Raw genomic sequence first — 21,944 nt, forward strand, 5'->3', positions numbered from 1 at the left:
GCTCTAGGTCTGCCGCAGAGGAACTGCGTTGTGTATGGATACAAAATTATGAAATAATTTTTTGGCTTCAATATCTCAGCAAAGATGAATCTTTCCCGCAGCGTAAGCTAGCTTACGCAATACGAGAGAACCTCTCGTAAGAGAACATACTACTTCAATACTTACTCTTTGACAACAAATCCTCAAGGGTACAGATGTACAATGTGATCCTTTGAAACGCCTTTCCAATGGCCTCTTTGTATTGTCCAATGGTAAAAGGTGTGTCAGTCCCAGGGATATTTTTTATCTGAGAGCCATCTGGATAAAGCAAGACATATTCTCCATCTTCCATGTCTTGATTGAAATCTTTTTGTTTTTTCACTGCAGCTGCCAAGAGTTGCTCAGATGCCCACTGGGGGTCAACATGTAGAGGTAGGTTTTTCCCTCTCATGGGCTTAAAGCCATTCCTGGTCTTGCTCATGATCCCAACAGAAATCTAGATGATCAGTGAGAAAAGATGGAATAATGATAATTATCAACGTCAACAACATCATTAACTTAAAAATAAAAATTTGCTTACCTTTACTGTTTTATTTGATTTCTTTTTACTTTTAGAAAATGTCTTCCTTTCAGTTTCTTTTACTTCTCTGTATTTCATAAACTGGAGAACAGTTGGCTTTGATGGAATGGCACATGCATCAGTCACTGAAACACAATCAGAAAGAGAGAGAGAGAAAAAGATTGACTCAATGTAGTTGCTATAATTTGATGGATGGAACAATAGAAATTGAAATTGATATCTCTGTAAGAGAACATTACCTGCTCTGGGCACAGTCATACGTGACACATGGTCATCACCTGCAGTTCTAGAGGCGTTCTCTACAAAGCTTACATCTCGCCCACAGGTGCTACAAAATCTGGGCAAAGTCGGCCATTGAATGCCACAGAAAGGACAAAACATTTTTATCTGAAAAAGATGAGTAGACTGAAGTTAGCACAATGTACTCTTTTGTCCATTCTTTCAATAGTAAAAGGGTCTGAATACATTTTTAAATATTATTATTACCATCAATCTGCAATTTTCTTTGACCTGGTTTTAACCATTACAGTAAGTTTTTCAATTGCTAACAAGCATTGGTCAGTACTAAAGCCACATTTTCAAAACTCTTCATATAGTCTGCATTACCAAGATCAATCTTGGCCCAAAACTCACTCAGACCAACAAAACACTTCATATTTGTTTCAAAATTAGCTCATTCCACCAATCACTGGCAACAATTCTCATTCAGAAAACATACATGGCATTCATAACACAGTGACCTAAAAAAGACTAACAACAGGGAGCATTACATACATTTAATTACCATTTTTTTATGTTTGAATGATTTTTTCACATAAATATTCATTATATGATAAGAATAAGATCGTTTCTTTTTACTGACTGTATTACAGCATAAAGAATAAATGAGAAATGCAGAAATATGTTAAAAACATAACATTTTCAATAAAAAAAACTGTATTTTGCATTGCGGAATTTATTTTCCTGAACCTTGATGTTATTTAGTTGTGAAAGTAATTAGCCTGCTTACATACTAACGTTTCACAGTTAATTGTGTATTTCAGATTATTTAGGCTAATAATATCCAAAGGGCCAATGAATACGATCAGGATTTTAAAATAAAGTAAAACAAACTCACTTTTCAGGTCATGGACAGACGACAACACCACTGACGAGGTCTTATTAAGGTCTACGCATGTCCCAGCCAGCCGGGTTCGTCACTTGTTTGGGTCCCCTGGAATCATTTCCGTTGTGTTGTGAACTTTTGCAGCGCGTTTTCGTAGTTGCAGCGCGTTTCCATATATGCAGGGCGTTTCCGTAATTGCAGCGCGTTCCGTATTTGGTTGTGTTGTGAGTCTTTGGAGCACACGTGTTTTGTAAAATTGATGAAGGTGTTTTCTTAATTCGCATGTGTTTTTTTTCTATTTGCATGTGTTTTTTTCTATTTGCATGTGTTTTTTTCTATTTGCATGTGTTTTCTCATTTGCAGCGCGTTGAGCTCTCTCGGCCACCGTAAAAAATAGTTACTGCTGCAAGACCCAGAGTTAGATATGAACATAAGGAACCAGTAGTCAGCTTTCTATGAAAAACCTGAAGATTTCTAGGTAGCGGCCATCTCCAAAGCCACTGGGGTGTCTTGAATCAAAATATTGCATAATCCTCAGTCTTGGTTTGAGAACCTGTTAAGAATTTTATTTCATGGAATGGCAAGATAAGGGTTGGTTAAAGACCCAAATCTTACTTCAAACAAAATTACAGTTATAGTAAATATTAGGGCTGTGTATTGGCAAGAATCTGGCGATATGATACGTATTACGATACAATATATTGCAATATATTTCGATACTGTGCATAAGGCGATATATATATATTTGGATTTTTTTTAAAGTAGGACTATCATTTTAGAAAAAGTAATATTTAAAAAAAAGAAATGTGCATAAAAGTCAAACAAGTTTACTTTAAGTAAACAATTCGGTACACAGAAAATCAAACTGCCAGTTTGGGATTGTGTTTCACAGGTTCTTAGTGAGCAAATTTCCATTGTTTGCATTTGCACCATATAACGGAAACCTTCGTTTTTAACCACACTGAGCGGGCGCATGTCTTTAGAAATGAAATAGACAACAGAGTGGGTTATTTTGGTTGCACGAGTTGAAGTCGTTGGTAATTTGTGCGTTTGAACTTGAGCAGGGGTGAGTTGTGAGTAGGGATGGGAATTGATAAGATTTTATCAATATCAATGCCACTGACGATTCTACTTATCGATCCGATTCTTTAACGATTCTCTTATTGATTCCTGATAGCACTGTGTGGAAAAAAGTAGTCATATGCTTTTTTGGGGAAAAAACCCAAGTGGTTTTATTTTTTTTAAAGCTTACACTTGAGTAAGAAAACTGTACTTTATGTAATTTATGTAATAAATGAAACCTTATTGTAAAGGGTTATCGATTAGTTATACTCCGATTCAGACGTCTCGTGAGTTCAGTGTTGGAAAGATCAGTTGTTTTAACCATTCATTAAAACAAATTGGTTCACGGGAGTCATTAGTTTGCGAATTGGACGTGTCATTATCGGACGTGTGCGCGTTTGTGTGATTATCCCGGCGGTTAGGACATCCCACAAGATTTGTGTCATCACAAAACATTTTATCACTGGATAGTTTTTTTTCCGTTTATTTAAAGTGTGGTTTATGTCAGCTGAATGTGCGGAACGCTTTTCAGAGAAAATAAGGCAAGGTATTTCAGCACAATTCACACCCAGCGGGTAATCTCTGAATGCTCCACATGACACTTTAGTCTTCCGACCTAACCATCGTGTCGATTTATTTTGATTAATATGTGCGAGGAAGAGAGAGCAAGACAGCACTTAGTTTTGAGACGGTATACTTTCGCCTGGTTCCGCAGAGAGAGTGCCCGCGCGACCGGGCCTCCGTATGAGTACCGCATGAAATGTACCAACAAAGCATGAATGAGGATTCAATAATAACAGCACAGTATTTCAGATAGAAAAAAAGCCAAGTCAGAGTGGGTTTACTCACACACAATGTCCAGTGCCCAGGCTGCCAGGCAGGGAGAAGCACCACGTCTTTGGATGCAAAGTCACACTGAGGAAAATAAAAAGAGTTCAAAGAGGAACTTGAACATGAGGTTAAAGCTGAGGTACAAGTTCTGTTACATTACTACTCACAATCATTTTAGCAATTGGAGAAGCCTCATATGGAGGAAGCCAGGTGACTACCACATAGGCATCCACAGCCACGGTTGCAATGCCCTTTATTTGAAAACAGATGCATAACACTTTGTGTAGGCAACAAAAGTATACAGTCAGGAAACATGAATACACAGATTATGTTAAATGTAATAAATGTAACTTACATGTGCATTTGCAGCCTTGACGATAATGTTGAAACAACAATTTGCAATCTAAAAAAAAACTATGATTAATTAGTAAGACAATTAATAAGCTCACACCATAGGAAATACAGTTAAACACTTGGTTCAGATTTACCGTTGCTTCAACATCTCGTTCTAGGCCCAGAGTCCAAAAGTCAGACCTTGTGAGGATCGAGTTGTTGGCTTGAACAATTTCCTCCTTAGGGTCACCCTTAATATCCAGTACATAGTCCAGCTATGGGGAAATATACAGAACATTATGAATGCATGCATATTTAAAATGTCTAATTCACAAAAACTAATCTCAAACTTACTAATTCAATGAGTCTTGCGTTTGGTTCTCGTTTCCAATCAGCAACTGTAAAGTTGGGAGTAGTACGGTCAACAGCTGAGGAGAGCGACTGTAACCTTGAACCTAAATCAAAATAAAGAGATGAGACAAAAATCAGAGGAAATGTGTTATTGGATAAATATACACAATCACTAATACAATGCATACAATATAGAAGATTTCCTTACGTTTAGAGGGTGGTGAAAGATCTGGGTCTGAGCAAAACCCCATTTCTGCTGGCTGAGAGGAGGCGGCAACAACTGGATCTGGGCTAAGCTCTACTGGTTGAGAGTAGGCAGCAACAACTGGGTCGGGGCTAAGCCCTGTTGGCTGAGAGGCACAGAATTCTGCCTGACCATGCTCATTGAGACACAGCTGAATTTCAGGAGTCACAAGCTTCTTTAATTCCTCCTTGATCTTCTTGTTCTTCCGCTGATTGTAATTGTGAATAACATTACGCATCATGAAAACATGAGCAGATGGCGAGAGCATGTTCATGTAATAGTTGTTTTTTTTCATGGTTGAGAAGAGTTGTTCTGCAACCTGGCTGTTAATTCTCCCTGCCAGTTCAGGTACCATCTTTATCCTCCGGAGGATATCTTTCGGGTCTTTAGTGTTTCCCTCATGGAATGTGTCATAGAGACAATAGTGGTCTGCTGACCCAGTCAATGGATGTCCTCCCGGGTCCGGCACATTTTTCCTAGTGTTAAGCCATGGTAAATTAACCATACCACCATTGGATGCGTACTGCAAGTTTTCATGGCTGGGGTCCAACAACCTACCCTCATGAGGGCTGAAAGGTATCGTCTCAGGCTCTCTAAGGTTAGCATGCACTGCCAGACCTCTTGCAAAGTCATATATGCATATGTTGGGCATGTGTTTCCAAGATAACAATAAATCAGTAAAGTCCCTAGGACTTTCTGCCCTAATGTTAAATTTCAGCGAGACAACCTGTCCACAGGGGCACATAACAACAGCCCAGCCACCTGAGGAGAACAAGTGTTCAAGGAAGTCAAACTAAATTGCCACCAGTAAACCCAATGAGAAAAGATCCACATTGTTGGGACATTTTTTTTACTTACCAGATGCTCCCCAAACCTTTTGAAAGATTTTATCAAATTTGCTTCGGGTTTTCATTTCTTCTCTCAGCCTTAGAACTAATTCCATTTTGGAACCTTGGGAATCAATTCCGCACTCCCTGCAGAGCTTTCGGATGGCATGGACCTGTAATAGATTACCAAAATAAAGGTGTACACTGTAAACACATTTATACTAGCTATATTGATTCTATAGAATAAACAAAACAAAAAAAACACAAAGACCCGTTTACCTTCAAATTGGATACTTCATCCAATAGCCTGTCCTCTGTTACGTCAATCTCTGTCTGTTCTTTTGGGTGCCTTGTTGTGTGGACCTTTTCATGCTCTGTATTGAGCACCTTGTTGGATTTGCGGGTGTGAGGTCCAATCCACGGGGCCCAGTGGTGGTACGTAGGTTTAACGGCAAAAGGATTTTGTTTATCACCTGATAGAAAAATAGTCTGCATTGATGGTTAGAAATTAACTTTGTAATTCTTAAAGTGGAGTGAGAAAGACAGGGGAAAAAAGGTAACAAAGGAATTATATCTCTCTGGGAAACATTATAAACAAACAATATATTTAAAAAGTCACTTACTTGGAACAAAACCACGTGCAATCCTCTCTAAACATAGAGAGTCCCAGAACTCATCAATGTCCACCTCCCCATCAAATCCATCTGGTGGATCCTCTAGTTCACTGACTAAAATAAAATAAAAATATCAATATACTGTAGTTAGACCACCTGGAGGGGTTCACCATACAAATAAAACCTGTATTGTACCTGCCAAGCTGAAGACACAGCTCTTGTGGAGATCCATGACCACCACAGGAGGGTGATGTCCACAGCGGACACAGGAGAAGTTATAATCGTGGTCTGTCAGTGCTTCAAAATGTAGGTATCCATGTATTAGGCTATTTTTGTTTGGGTACTGCTGTCCCGACGTCAGCTCCCATGTCTCGATGGCTCGACCCAGAGCTGTGTGAGTCTGGAATAAAACAATAATAAATTAGAAAATGTAATTCCATGCAAGTGTGCAACTGGGAAAGTTCCAATTATGTATTTAATGGCCTAATGTCATGACTGTCAGCTAAGAAGCCTCATCCTGCACCTGAGTTCTAATTGCTTAATTAATGGCCTACTGTGCATAAAGATATGTAATATCAGAGTTACGCATTTAACATGCAGTATGGTCACATAATATTCATAAATCACATAAATTTCACGTATTGAATTTAACATTTGACCTGGAGGCAGTTCCGAAGATACAGGCAAAAATGGAGGGTTAGAATGACTTTGTCATTAAAGTTATGTAAGCCATCCTCCCATTCCTGGTATCGCACCATCATTCCACATCTACTGCATTTTTTCCCATAAGTTGTCACACCTGAAATGCATAAGTAGATCATTAGAGCATTTAGTGGTATATACAACTTGGAAAAGGAAGAATAACTGTCAATTTTAGTTCAAATGTGACACAGACCCTCGATGATTCCCTTGACAGTAATGATTTTTGCTGATTTGCTGATGATCAGGGGTTCACCAAGGGGAAGATCACCAGGACATTCAGGACAAACACACTCTTTGGGCATCAGATGTTTAGGCACGTCTGACTCACTTGTCAACCCATACACATTTGCAGGCAAGTCTGCAGGAAGCCTTTTCTTGTTGTGAATGTACCTAACAATTCTCCCCAAATCCTGATCTCGAGGGGGATACTGAAAATCACTTGAGGTGACAGTTTCCACCTCGTCTTCAGAGCCCTGACTATCTTGAGTATCCTCGCTCTCATCTCCCGTGAAGAGCTCCTTTCTTGTCTGGAAAAAGTGCCATTTCGCAATGGCCTTGTGGACACAGGCCTGTTTGGCTTTAACACAATGGCAATGCCACGTGTTATTTGCTGTGTCAAACATGACCATCACTCTGCCAAACTTGTTATAGTAAGACAGATTTGCCTCATAAATGGAAACATATTTTCTTGAGGAAGAGCTTCCCACCTCAACATCAACACTGAAGGGGATCCCTTCAGTGTTTGCCGCCGTTTTTTTCAGAAGACATGCCCTCTTCCGCTCCTCGCTGAACCACCTGCTACTGACAATGTCCCTCAGAACATCCTCCCTTAGTTCTATCTGAGGGCTGAGGGGTGGTGGGCAGTATTGCAGGGACTGCAGATGGGCACAATCAAAGGATATAAACCCACTCCTATGCATCACCTCAGTGTTGCGCACACAGGCATCCAGCTCACAACGAATTTGATGGCTTGTCCCCCACGTCCGCTTCTGTACATGGATGGGTGCACTATTGCTGCTGAAGGACTTTACAACAGCAAATATTCCCCTTTCAATCTCTATTGGCTGACATGCCAGATGACGGTCGGCTGTAATGTCCTCCTTGACAGTTGAGTGGCGTCGTCTCATATGCTGCTTTAAATTTTTTTTATTTAGCACTAATTCACACTTTGTGCACTTAACCTTTCTGACCCTCGAACGTAGGCCAACTGTTTTTTTTGGTTGATGGTCTACCATGGCCTCCACAGGGTGAAGCCGGGCTTCTACCATGGCCTCCATAGAGTTCAGTGGGCCTTCTGCTGGCTGAGGGTGTGGTTGGCCTTCTGCTGGCTGAAGGTGGGGTTGGCTTTCTACTGGCTGAGGATGGGGTTGGCCTTCTGCTGGCTGAGGGTGGGGTTGGCCTTCTGCTGGCTGAGGGTGGGGTTGGCCTTCTGCTGGCTGAGGGTGGGGTTGGCTTTCTGCTGGCTGAGGGTGGGGTTGGCTTTCTGCTGGCTGAGGATGGGGTTGGCTTTCTGCTGGCTGAGGATGGGGTTGGCTTTCTGCTGGCTGAGGGTGGGGTTGGCTTTCTGCTGGCTGAGGGTGGGGTTGGCCTTCTGCTGGCTGACGGTGGCATGTGCTGAGGTGTCTAAGCAGTTTTTTTTTTCTTTGAAAAATTTGAATACAAGCACAGCAGTGGTAGTGGGACTCCTTTCTGCAGCCCCATTTGCAGGTATACATCACAAACTCTGAAAGGTAAAAAACAAAGCAGGCTTTAATAACTGGTCCAAACACAAGTGCCTTCTTGACCACGGTTAGTGTCCTCACCTTCTTCATATCAAAACAAAGGTTATTAATTTAAACCAATGAATCAGCCAATGAATCAGTAAACATACCTCCATGCTGTACCACTGTTTTCATATGGGACTGTAAATGTGTTTCCACTTTTGAGTAGTCACCCTTATAAAGTGGGCAAAAGGGGCAGTGGAGAAATTGGCATCCTTGCTCAGAACACCTTGTGGGCTGGGGCTTCTGACTGCTCTGCAGAATTGACAGATGTAGCTATAGATAAGAGATATAGATGGAGAACATTAACCAAGCTCAACTTACTTTTCTCCCCCTCCTAGCACTAGCTACTACCTGATTGAATCCAAGAAATCTTCAGGTGAGAAACTTAAAACTCTGTTAAAAAACTATGTGAAAACGAAGTTAGTAAACAATGTGCGTTTATTAAATATGTACCTGTAGAATAATGTTACTTACCATCACCAAAATGCTCCCAAAACAAAGCGTGCCCACCAATGTTATCGGTCACCAAAAAGAAGCAGCGTGGCCGCTACATCATGCCTCTTAGCTAACACGTTAACAATATTAAATTCAAACCTGATAATACATTTCATATATTGAAATAAATTTGATAAAATACAGTAATTTCACTTAAATGGCAATGAAAATTATTAATTGCCATTTAAGTGAAATTACTGAACTTGTATACAAGCTTGATAAAAATTATAATTCTATTAGAAAATTTAAATAGCACTTAGCTTTTGCATCTGAATATATTCTGTTACTAAAACCAATACCCACATAAAATATATTCTAGAATCCAGTAACAACACACACCCTTTAAAGTTGAGATGAAAAACTATGAATTTTAAATGAATTTATTATCAGGGTTGAATTGGATTAGCATTTATCCTGGATTACAAATGTGAAAAATACCTGCGTGGAAATCTTTTAGGTCCAAGCAACTCTATATTCAGAAAAAAAATATATTTTACACAAATTTGCGCACCTGAATAAGCATTGGTTTTGCATCACTTTTACAGTTAAACAAACTGAAAGCAGTTATTTTAACAACATAACGCACTATTCGAATTTTGGGATTGATTTATTAAGGTCTTTACTCAAAATATAAAACTTTGTTGTCTCAACAACATTACTATTACCACTAAGTTTATTCTTCCCATTGTATAACATCAATGGTGTTTTGCCAGGTGAGATTGAGTGTGTTTAAAGGCTTTTTGTGTACAGTTTGACCACCGTTTCTATGCTATATCTGTAAAAGACTATTTTAGACAAAGATAACGTTACCTACCACCAAAACGAGGCAACGCGCCCACCAAAGTTATCTGTCACCATAACGAAGCAGCGTAGGTGGCCGCTACTTCATGCCTCTTAGTATCTATAGAAATGCTTAGTATCTAGCTAACACGTTAACATCCAACTTAACAATGTAACGTTACTGTGCTAATGTTAACTTAGTCTTCGCTGCAAACTCTAGCTTCTAGCTACAAACAGTATACGTTGCGTGAGCTGCGGAGTTGTGTGTGTGTGTATGCGGCTATTCTCTGGCAGTTTCCAGTAAAAGCTATTGAGTTATTTCAACCACCGGTTTCAGTGCCTTATTCGAACCCTCAAGATATTACAATTAGCTATGGCTAAGACGAGATAGCATGACATTAGCGGCTACCGAACCATTGCCGTGATTATTAATATCGGATTCGGATACCATATAAGATTAAGACGACACGACAGCTATATCAGTGACATAAATGAGAATACTTCCCAGTCAATGTTGTAGAAATAAACAATAGCCTACTTACTGACATAATCTCTCATCGAATGACCGCTTGACTACTACTTCTCCCGGGAAAATTACCACGAGGTAAAATTGCCCATACAGAAAGGGAAATGACATCATACCCAGTGTGCCTTGCGAAACTCTTCGTGATTGGACGATGAAACGCTGTCAGGAACGCCCGATGGGCTTTCTTGTGTCATTAGGGGAACGCCCAAGCCGCAGCTGGACCCTCCTCGAATTTTCGGCAAGTGGTCCGAAAAGTTACGGGTACAGAACTGCTAAGGGTAAGGTCTGTATGAAGGCCAAAGGCATCACACTGAATGCTGTAAACTCCGAGACCATTAGGTTAGACACATTAATTGGGCTTGTCGATCAATATGTGAGGGGGCGGGGTGACAGTAATCACATTCTCGCGTACACCGACAGTATAGTGAGGAACAAAAAGCAGTTCACATTGCACAACAAGTCAGTTGTGAAAAAATTTAAAGTCGTATACAACAAGCGTGTACTGCTACCCGACCTAACTACGCTACCATATGGCTACTGACAACGTTTTTGGGCACCGGGGTGTGGTAGACCCGGATGGTTTTGATTTCAGATTACAACATCCTTTTTAATGTGTGTTAAGCGGTCCTTCTAGCTCAGGAAAAACATTTTTTGTAAAAAAGTTGTTGGAAAATGCTAAAAGTGTAATTTCTAAAAAAATTGAAAACATTGTGTACATTTATGACTGCTGGCAACCTATGTATGATGAATTGTTGAAACTGTATGATATTACATTTATTGAAGGTATACCGCAGACTCTGAATGATGATCGCTTGTTTCCCACCAACAAGACCAATTTTGTGATATTGGATGATATTATGAAAGATGCTAGCAGCAATTCAGAAGTTGAACGTTTGTTTACCAACTATGTGCACCATAGAAGCTTGAGTGCAATATATATCGTACAAAACTTATTTTTTCAAGGTAAATCCAGTAGGACTATCAGTTTGAACACTAATTATTTGGTATTGTTTAAAAACCCTAGAGACAATACCCAAATTAATGTCTTAGCGCGGCAGATGTACCCCAGGAACACAAAATACTTTAGTGTTATGAAAATGCTACCAGCACCCCTTTCGGGTATCTATTGATTGACTTTAAAGCGAAAACACCAGAACAGTACCGTCTCAGAACAGATATCCTGTCACAACATCCAGTTGTGTACATTCAGAAAAGAAAACATTGACAGAGAGATTTGAAAATGTCTGCAAGACTTTTAAGAAACCTACCTCTTTTAAAATTGTTCGGAGTCTTGGGATATTTTGGCTGTTTTTGAGTAGTTTTTATTTTTTTTATTTTGCGACATAAAAAAATATTTACCTTACCATTGTTTGGTATAATTTTTTTTCAGCACAACATCACCTATATGACCAGACAATTAGTTTTTCACTTTGCTGTACTGTATCAACATACTGGACCCAAAATCACACAAAAAACACAAAATCCGAATAAAAAAATTATAGCTTTTTTACCACAAAAAAGACAAACATGCTCAATGAAGCATTTTAAAAGGTTTATAATGTAAACACAAGTTGTACATATCAACATATACAGGTACAATTCAGATATAATCAAGCTATATACAAAAAAAAAAAATAGTTAAAAAAAAAAGCGGGTGTAGCCATAGGCTTTCTTTTTTCTTTTTACCTTTGCCACTTTTTAAAACAGTTTATGCACACAATTATACAGAGAGCTATATTTAAGGCCTTGCATTCCCAGAGTATGAGGGTTCCCAAATAGTGCAAATACAACATAATTTTACCTTTTTTGAGATAAAATCAAACTATATACAGCAAAAAGCAGGTGTGGCAATTGACGTTTTTTTTCTTTTCTTTTTTGCTTAGAAACTCAAAACAATTCATGTACAATTACACAGACAGCTAGATTACAGGGCTTTCATTCATTGAGTAAGATGGGTTCCTAAATAGTGCAAATATACTATAAAAAAGGTGAATGAACACAAAATCAAACTATAAATACTACTATTTACAACAAATATCAGGTGTTTTTTTGTTTTTTGTTTTTTTGATCTGTGCCACTCCTCAAAACAGTTTCTGTCAACAATGAGACACAGGGCTACATCACAGGCCTTGCATTTCCATGGTGTGAGGTTTCTTTTCTTCTCCACTTGCTGGCAACGATGGCAGATCCTGCGGCCTTGTGTGGCTTTCTCTTTGACATCTGTAGCCACGCCAATGGCAACAGGAACATGGTCGGTGCTCCTCTGGATGGCAACTCCTGTCTTGTCCACTCCACACAGCTGGGACACCAGTTCTTCCAGGAAGTTCTTGTGTGTCATGTGCTGAACCTGTTGTGTGTGGCTTATCTCACAGTGTAGGATGTAGGCATTTGTTGTAGCGATGTCCACAAAGTGCAGAAACAGTGTACGGTACCAGCGAGCAGTTCTGCGATGGGTCGAGTAATACTGGAGAAGCTGGTCTGACAGGTCAACCCCTCCCATGTTCTTGTTGTAGGCAATGATGGGGGTAGGGCAGGGAATGTCTTTTACTGCCCAGTGTCCATCTCCACCCTTCACTCTCCTCTGGACAGCCTTACCAGAAAATGCTGGATGGATTGTGGAGCACAGCGACACCTCCCGTGTGTCCATCCACTTCACAAAGACCAGGGGGCCCTCTCTGATCCATCTTATGGTGCCTCTCTTGGATTTTTTGTTGAGGGCATTTGCTCTTTTACTAGGACACCCTTTCCTGTTGTCCCTGTAGGTACCACAGGCTCCAAAGTTAATGTTAGCTAAACCAAGGAACAGTTTGGGGCTTGTGTAGAAGTTGTCCATAGAAATATGGTATCCTGTCCCAAGATGTGATGGCTGAATGAGGTCCATGACAGCATCATACGACAGTCCATGCATGCTTGGTGTGTGTGACTTGCCCACATACAGATTGAAGTTGAGTGTGTAGCCATTACTTGACTCTGCCAACACAAACAGCTTGATCCCCCATTTTGTTGGTTTGTCCTTCATATATTGGGTCATGCCAGTTTTTGCTTTGGTTGCCACCATTCTCTCATCGACTGCCAGTTCCTTCCTTGGGTGGTAATGAGCCTTGCAGACATTCCGAATGTCATCCATCAGTGGTTGGATTCTGAACAGCTTGTCATGCTGTGGTGTTCCCTTCTTCTGGTCATTTCTGACATCCTCCTCTGGATCACTGAGGTGGATGTTCCAAGATAACGCCCTGAATCGGTCTCTTGTCATGACAGTGGCTGGAAACGGCACAGACATGAAGTGGTTTTTTTCTCCAGTAGTCCTGGAGACTTGGCAGTGACACCAATGATGTGTACATGAGGAGACCTAGGTATTTGTATAGTTCCTCAACTTCAACATCAGTCCATTTGTACTTATTCCCCATTTCCTGTTTTTTTGCTGCCTGCTTGTTGGTGTTTTTGCAGAGTGTCTTCATGGTATCCCTGGCAAAGTACAGCTGGAACAGGTCCATTGGCGATTGTACTGAATGCATATTCACCTGGGCTCCTGGTGTTCTGCGGGGCATGAACCTACTGGTTTGTGGGGCAGTATCAGGATCACTCTCGGTTTTCCAGGGCTCAGAGCTGTGGTGTGGCTGTCCTGACTTTGCTGGAGATCTTGATCTGGTTTGACTCTTCCTTCCACCCCCTCTCTGTGTAGGCCTCTGTCTGCTTGTTGTCGGAGTGGTAGATGAACCAGGCTGCTCATCATCTCTGTACGTCAAGACACATGTAAAAAGATTAAAGATTGTACATCAAAGTACAAAATGCTCATTGGCACATATGCACAACAATTACAGTGAAGAAGTCGTTGGCAATGAAATGCTTGTTCACACAGCCACACACACACACAGACAGACAGACAGACACACACACACACACACACACACACACACACACACACACACACACACACACACACACACACACACACACACACACACACACACACACATATACACAAAATAATATACAATAAGCAAGCAATAAATGTACAGTACAACACACAATGTACAATAACAGACAGACAGAGACACACACAGACAGACAGAGACACACACACAGACAGACACGTACACAGACAGACAGACAGAGACAGACACACACACAGACAGAGCAAGAGACACACACACACACACAATATACAATAAGCTAGCAATAAATGTACAGTACAATGCACAATGTACAATAAATGTACAATAACAGACAGACAGAGACAGACAGACACACACACACACACACACATATACACAAAATAATATACAATAAGCAAGCAATAAATGTACAGTACAACACAATGTACAATAACAGACAGACAGAGACACACACAGACAGACAGAGACACACACACACACAGAGACAGACACACACACACACACACACAATATACAATAAGCTAGCAATAAATGTACAGTACAATGCACAATGTACAATAAATGTACAATAACAGACAGACAGAGACAGACAGACACACACACACACACACACACATACACAAAATAATATACAATAAGCAAGCAATAAATGTACAGTACAACACACAATGTACAATAACAGACAGACAGAGACACACACAGACAGACAGAGACACACACACAGACAGACAGACACACACAGACAGACAGACAGACAGACAGACAGAGACAGACACACACACAGACAGAGCAAGAGACACACACACACACACACACAATATATATATACAATAAGCTAGCAATAAATGTACAGTACAATACACAATGTACAATAAATGTAAGTTACAATAACAGACAGACAGAGACAGACAGACACACACACACACACACACACACACACACACACACACACACACACACACACACACACACAGACAGACAGACAAGACAGAAACACCTCTCGTTCTGAACCACAAAAGCCGAGTCGTCAATCTCATCATCACCACTTTCTGATTCCGACGATGAACTGTAAACAACGTCCTGGTCGTCCAGTCGATAGAACAAGTCGAGGGCTTGTTCAAGCGAAAACATTCGCTTCATTTTACTTCCACAAAACACTCTAAATCTACTCCTAAACTACCTAAATTATCTACACTACTTCACTCCTCTAAACTAGCAATAATTTCTCTCAGTATGTCTCTCCTTGTCAACTCCGTCAATCTCCCGCCTTTCAATTTCGCTTCTTTGCTCAGTTGGCTCCTCCTCCACTCCCTAAAGTGTGCAGCCTGAAGAGCAGATTCAGCAGATTTACACATTTTTCTCCGTTTTGTTTTATGACAAAAACCGACAAAGTTATTAGAATAAATGCAACGCCTGTCGCATCCCATCTTGCGTTCTTTTACGAACGCGTCAATATTTTTCAATATTTTTTTTATATAAAGTTTAAATGATCATATCTCCGTTTTTTATTTGGTCAATCAACACAAAACAAAAAGTAGAATAGAGTTTCAAGTCAGCACTTTCAACAGAAGTGGACGGCAGTGCTCAACGTGACTTTGTTTTTATGCTTTGACGTCTTAAACTGGTCATGTGACTTGATCACGCCGGCGTGATCGGCGACTCGGAAGAGTTAAAAGCCACGCCTAAACAAAGACGCGTTATTTTAGAGGCGGCTGCAGACGAAATCATTGTGACATTGTGTGAAGTAGCTCTTAACGTAGTCCACGGTAATATTCCGCTAACACCACAGCAATATCAGAAACTGAAGAGAAGAAGAAGTGAGATCAAAATTGTTGCAGATAAAAAGGTTGGAGTTAGAGGTAAAAGACGGTTAATCAACCAACAAGGAGGATTTCTACTACCTTTGTTAAGTGTGGCAATCCCGTTTATAACCAGTTTGGTTACATCTAAATAAGTTTGGTGATGGAGTATGCCGAGAAGATGTTTTTAGTACCGGAACACCAGTTGGATAAGCTGAAATCCTCTAACACCCGTGAGTCTATACAACAGGTTGTGTAGAATGACCTGGACATGACTATAAGAAATATTTTGCACAGGTCTGATCTGGATCACCATGAAAAAGCTAAGATGTACACAGGTGTTTTGCAGCGGTTTTTAACACTCACTAGACAAGGGGATAGAGAATCCGGTACATTAACATTAAGGCTACCACAGCCTAGTAATGTTGAAAAAGAAGACCCACCTGCACCAGGCCATGTGCGTGCCATGACGATTTAGGTAATTTTGCAGATGAGATTTTAAAGAATATTCCACAGAGGAGTGTGAAAAATGTATGTTACATTTTAGATAAAATGTCTAAAACTAAAGATGTTACTTCATGGACGGAGTCGGGAGAGTTTGTGTTTAAAGGCAGAACAATCCCTGGTTCACACATTCTTGACTTAGTTAAAAGCGTCACGGCTCCACAAAAGATTGTTGACGAGCGGAGACCTGGCGGGTGGCGTGAATTTCTGGAGGCTTTTGCTAGTTTAAATTTGCCATACTCTGTGGTACCAAACCACAATGTCAGACATGCAATTAACTCTTTCAAAACCAAATCGACCACGTCTATAACAGGATCATCTAAGAGGAGTAAGAAACAGAAAGACCCGAGTCGGTGGTTAAGTTTTTAAACTAACAGTTTGTATGTATTGAGTTCTCAATTTCTCTCTTTTTTTTTTTTTTTGAGAACTTATGATGTGATGTATGTGTAATAAAAGTGGGGATAAAGAAACAAAATTCCGTTCTTTAGTTGTTTTTATTAAAATATTAAGCATGAGACATGAACATTTCACCCATTTGTACACACTGAACACATTTGAAAACATTTTCACTACATGGAGCTTGTTTTAGTTTTCTCACAAATGCTGACACCTTTTTGTCATTTTTAATAAAATCGTTGGTATACAATTTCATCACATAATCATAATCAAATCCCTTTGCCATGTGGTAGAGAAAGAACACACAATGTTGTCCACATGTGTCTGATGAAAAAATCTTGGACTTGCACAGTTGAATGTAGTACTTGACTAGAGTTGAGCTTTAAAAAGTTTTTGATAATCGGCGGAAAACCATGATAATCTGGCTTATTACCGAAGCTGTCGAAAAAACATCCTACACCATCCTCATTTATGTAGATAGCCAACCAATGTTCCCCAGGGAGTCCTGAAGGGTGTGTATTGATCAAAACCATTGCTGGTAGTTTTCTTAAAGGGGTTTTTGGTAGATAGTCACATGGTAGAACTCCAAGAAAATAAGTATCGCATGAAACCTTATCCATGACAGCCGTAAGCTGTACAGTATTCATTTGAGCGTATTAGTAGTAATCAACCAGGATCTGTCGGCGTTTTGACACTTCAATCAAACTATCAAACAAAGCATAAACTATTAAGTTAACCGTGCGTGGTAGTGGCTGTCTAAAACGGGCTTCTAGTCTAATATTGCCACTTTTGGTAAGCGATACGTGCTGGCTACACTCCTCATCTGGTGTGAAATTGAACGCATAGAGTGTATAGCCGTGCAGAAAATCCTCTCTATCGATACATAGAGGCTGGTTTTTAAGATGCCTTCCAGAAGCCAGCGCTAGCTGGTAAAACTTCCGCACTGCAGAACCATTTTCATAATCAGGTTGCAGGGGCTTCGCTGGGTACTGTTGCCCATCCAGATAAATGGCCAGAAATTCTAAATCATAGTTTTTAAACGCAAATTGGTTTTTATTATAGGCACCCACAAATGCATCATTATCAACCATAGCTAGAACCAGAGATTTTGGCAGAGTTCCTAAGAACAAGTTTTCTTGATTGCAGACACGTGAGCCTGCAGGTATTGAGAAGTTTTTCAGACACACTCTGTCGATGGGGTATTTGGCTGTGGTTGAGAGTAGGGCTTGTGCATGCCCCAGTCTCACAGCTGGCGACACAGACACTTTTTTTCACAAATAGCGACGCAGACATGATGTTTAGTTTATAGGCTGTAGCGTTGCTCCTCATCAGGCAGAATTCATCTTTACCTCTAGTCATTCTAATTTTAAGATCTAATCCATTAAGTAATAGTTTTTCCTGAAAGAAGATATCACTGTGAACAGGTGCGAGTAGTTCGACCACATTACTAGCGTTGGTGAAGGCTGCTCTCTTTGTCAGCCCGCGATTTCCCCCAGCCGGGTCAGCCACATCCATATGGCCCGCAGTGTCCAGGTAAAAGAGCCCTGCTGAGAAAACCGTTTCAAGGGCGTCTTTACCATAATTGGTAAGACATTCTGTAAGGCTGGTGCCGGTATGTCTGATCAACCCCTCAATGTGACAAAAGGCCCTCCTGGGAATTAACACTTGAACTATCCCTTGAATATGTAACTCCCTCTTGCATATGTAACAGGAACTTTGGAGACGCAGCACACAGTGCAGTTCACACTTCACCCACACTATCTCCCCCACATCCCCCTCCTCCTCACCTGAAATACACTGAAACCTTATGCAATGTCATGTGTGTACAAAAATGTAAATACTCATGTTTGGTGTCTTTTGATGTATCACAATGCGCCTGGTGACATGGTCTCATTCTCCCAACTATGATGAAAAGCTAAAAGAAGTTATGAAATGTGAGAAAAGTGATGTGTCCCATAATAGCCTCATTCAGACTACCTCCTGTATGTAAAATCAGGCAGACCTCACAGTGTGAGCCCCTGAATAAACAACCAAAATCTAATTATAATGACAGACATCACCATTTGGTAACAATTGAATTATCTGGGTATATAAGGGAAAAGAGCAGAAAAGTTCGGGGAGTCTGTAGGTTGACTGCCCGCACAATCGCTGTGTGTAACTCTATTGACAGGTAATAATTTCTAAAAATTCTGTGATTTCGGAATCATTGTGATGAAATGTTTTAACTGACGATTTTATCTTTTTGAATTGGATTTTGAATTATTGCTTCATTACCTGATCAATAAATTGTAAACGTTTGATTTTATTCTGAGTGACTCTGAAAGACTGTTTATTCCCTAGATTATTGGATTCGTATATTTACACATCTTTCGCGTCAGTTTAGCGACGGCTAATATTCCGATACCATTTTACGTGTACTTGAACGAGGGGGCAAGCTATTTCCGACTAGAACCAGCAAACGCTGTTTTAATCAACCTAGGTTCGGGTGTGTCCATATCCACTGTTTTAAGTTAGTGATTACTTTGGATAAACGTGCGTGGTTTACAGACCACGGGTTTGACCTGAAGCCATCTTAAGAGAAGTTTAGTTGATGAACTGTCTCCTTTCATGGTGGTCAATCGTCCCCTACTAAAGTAACACATTAATTTAATTTCTAGAGGAGGCGTTCAAGGGGACTTATATATATATCTTTGATTGTACGTGTGAATACGGCAGATCCTAGATATTTAGTCAAATTACCTCTGAATTGGTTATTGGAACTGACGGGAGTGTGTCGTGCGGCCTTCGAGGAAGGACTGCTGAGCGATATAGTTTCCTGATTGCGGATAAACTAAAATCAGTGTTGAAAAGAATAATCAAACATTCGCTAACGTTTAATGATGCACGGATATCATTAAAACCTATTCATTTTATGGAGTCAGATGAATTAACGAGTTAATACATTTGAGAAAATATATTGCATTTAATCTTGTTGTGTTGCGTGAAAGGAAAGGCAAGAAATACGCAGAGTAACCTTCTTCCGCTGATTGGATGCCGCATTTGGACCAATCGAGCCGGACTTTACTCTATCATACAGCGGTATGGGTATGTGCTAGAACTCTGTGATATAAGCCGATCTCCAAGCGACACATCCACTTGTGAAAAAATCGTAGCTCCAGGTAGTTAACAAGACCTACGGGATCTCCGTCTGCAATATCCGTCCCATCAGCATTAGTGATTTTGAGGCGCAAAAAAACGAATGTGTTGTTTAGATCTATGTAATCCTCTCCATTCCCCGCAATAAAAAATTCCAGCGGAGATGTGTCGGATATCGCTGATAGTGGTGGTACTTCTATATAAGTGTTTTTTCAATTGCTGTTTGAGTTAGTGGTACAGTAAACAGATCCAGTTCAGTCTTTAAACACTCTTCTGACATGTTGTGTAGTAACGCCATGATTTAAAATATTGTTTTAACAGAGCTCCTTGATCTTTTTGAAGCAGTACGCTTAGCTGTCTCCTTGCGCTTGCGTTTTACAACTGATGTTTTCTTGGGAGGTTGTTTTGTTTTCTTCTGCTTCTGGCCACTCCTCCGCACCCCTGGCGGCCTAGATGCTCTTTTGCGAGCCATTACCATTAGTCCGGATCCGTCTTGAGCATCAGTTGTTAGTTGATGATCAGCATGAGTTGTTAAAAGATCTTGATAACGTATTACTAACAACGTCACTTAGTATGTTTTTTGCAGCTGATTTAAGATGCGGCTTGGCTATGCTAAATTCTCGTTTTAGTAGGGGTATAGCCATTCTAAAGAGCCCCCGAAAAATCCCCCCCCAAACCGGCCCCATACATGACTCCACCTCCTGCATACCCGGGGAGCCCGCTGCCTGCCTGATTCTGGTAATAGGCAACGTAACGCATAGGGTCAACATTGTGATTGTTGAAATATGCCATTTTAAACAAAGTGTTTTACAGGCCTGAAGTGAAGTTTGATGCACACTTTCCCATAAGAAAATGGGACGTGCTGGTTCAGATCGTCCTTCACTTCTATAACAATATCTGTGATGACTGATTTGTTGATAGACGCATAGTGGGGTTTGTCGTATCGAACACTGACTGTGCTATTGTTGTCCCCTGTTATTTGTACACACTCCAGGAGCGGTACAAAAGCATCACCCACTGATTGGTAACGGATAATGTCCGTGTAGATATAAAGAGTATAGAAACCACCGTGTATGTCCGACTGATGCATTGCATATGTTACAATATCCTTTTCATAATTAGTTTTTTCAGGGTTTGTTTTTTGCAGAATAGAATCTCCTATAGGGACGCCTGGTTTCAATCCTAAAATAATGGCTAGTTTTCCATGGAAGGTCATTGAAATGTTAGGTTTTGCTTTCAGAAATACTTTGTTTTTTACGCGGTCATAACCGAATTCCCCCTGAGGCGCTACTAAATCATTTATTACACTAACTAGGGATGGGACATTGTCGTAATACCCTGTTTTTATTGGTATGCGTAGTTTCGATAAGCTGGTCTTCTTCACATCTACACCATGGCGTAAGCTGTTAGTGTACTTTTCACCATCGGTCGTGGTGGGTCCAATGTGTATCTCGAAAACGCCGTCATTTTTGTTAAAGGTGTACCAGCTTCTAGGATATTCAATTTGAACAAGCCCCACCTCCCATTCTCCTTTTATATTTATAGTGGTAGCCAGTCTTGTTCTATAATTAGAGATTTTATTATTAGGGTATACAGACTGCGAAGCGTTGCAGGGTAGTGTGACATAAAATCCACCCTCAGCCATGTCTGGTTTTTATACAACTGTATGCATCCTGTGTGTGTGGTTTGTATTTATGGCTTCTGTACATCAACTAATTCTTTCTGGTCGATCCATGACGCAAACTTCGCTGGCCATCCGAGCCACTGTACCAGCACTAATGTTTTGCGACCCTTCGTCTTCTTATCTAAAATTTTTTCAACTTTAAATGTCTTGTTTTTACTGACAAATATTTTTTGCAATTCTTCCGCATAAAAAACGCCGTCGATAACATCCCCGTCGTAATCACTCAATCTGTAAACAGGGGGTTCTCGTGGGATACACGCTGATATAGTAAAATACTCTTGTGTGTAGTTTTCCTCATACCCTTTTGCAAACGGTCCTCTGACTTTAGAAATTCAAAC

At 40.4% G+C, this 21,944-nt stretch overlaps 2 protein-coding genes and 1 long non-coding RNA gene across 3 annotated transcripts; all 3 read right to left on the minus strand.

Moving 5' to 3' along the window:
• Positions 1 to 3,368: 3,368 nt before the first annotated feature.
• On the minus strand, positions 3,369 to 7,848 carry LOC130072801 (uncharacterized). Its single transcript, XM_056238066.1, has 12 exons — positions 6,822 to 7,848; positions 6,586 to 6,725; positions 6,122 to 6,326; positions 5,936 to 6,040; positions 5,592 to 5,785; positions 5,344 to 5,485; positions 4,450 to 5,247; positions 4,245 to 4,345; positions 4,046 to 4,165; positions 3,913 to 3,960; positions 3,725 to 3,808; positions 3,369 to 3,641 (listed from the first exon to the last, which is right to left on the minus strand). The coding sequence occupies exons 1-12, from the start codon at positions 7,753 to 7,755 to the stop codon at positions 3,369 to 3,371; spliced, it is 3,144 nt and encodes a 1,047-aa protein (XP_056094041.1). The 5' UTR covers positions 7,756 to 7,848.
• Positions 7,849 to 8,240: 392 nt separating this feature from the next.
• LOC130072771 (uncharacterized) lies at positions 8,241 to 10,263 on the minus strand. The gene is made up of 3 exons (XR_008804165.1): positions 10,209 to 10,263; positions 8,499 to 8,664; positions 8,241 to 8,351 (listed from the first exon to the last, which is right to left on the minus strand). It is a non-coding gene; the product is annotated as an uncharacterized LOC130072771 (long non-coding RNA).
• Positions 10,264 to 11,635: 1,372 nt separating this feature from the next.
• On the minus strand, positions 11,636 to 13,686 carry LOC130072802 (piggyBac transposable element-derived protein 4-like). The gene is made up of 3 exons (XM_056238067.1): positions 13,542 to 13,686; positions 12,317 to 13,453; positions 11,636 to 11,643 (listed from the first exon to the last, which is right to left on the minus strand). The coding sequence occupies exons 1-3, from the start codon at positions 13,684 to 13,686 to the stop codon at positions 11,636 to 11,638; spliced, it is 1,290 nt and encodes a 429-aa protein (XP_056094042.1).
• Positions 13,687 to 21,944: the final 8,258 nt, after the last annotated feature.

The sequence above is a fragment of the Rhinichthys klamathensis genome, unplaced genomic scaffold (genome assembly GCF_029890125.1).
Source record: "Rhinichthys klamathensis goyatoka isolate OS25496 unplaced genomic scaffold, OSU_Roscu_1.1 h1tg000505l_1, whole genome shotgun sequence".
NCBI lineage: Eukaryota > Metazoa > Chordata > Actinopteri > Cypriniformes > Leuciscidae > Rhinichthys > Rhinichthys klamathensis.

Coding starts and splice junctions, on each gene's coding strand:
- LOC130072802 (XM_056238067.1), bottom strand. CDS start 13,686: ATGGACCTGTTCCAGCTGTACTTTGCCAGGGATACCATGAAGACACTC. Junction 13,454..13,541: donor GGAACTATACAAATACCTAG/GTCTCCTCATGT, acceptor TGCCGTTTCCAG/CCACTGTCATGACAAGAGAC.
- LOC130072801 (XM_056238066.1), bottom strand. CDS start 7,755: ATGAGACGACGCCACTCAACTGTCAAGGAGGACATTACAGCCGACCGT. Junction 6,726..6,821: donor TGTCAAGGGAATCATCGAGG/GTCTGTGTCACA, acceptor TATGCATTTCAG/GTGTGACAACTTATGGGAAA. Junction 4,346..4,449: donor TCTTTCACCACCCTCTAAAC/GTAAGGAAATCT, acceptor ATTTTGATTTAG/GTTCAAGGTTACAGTCGCTC.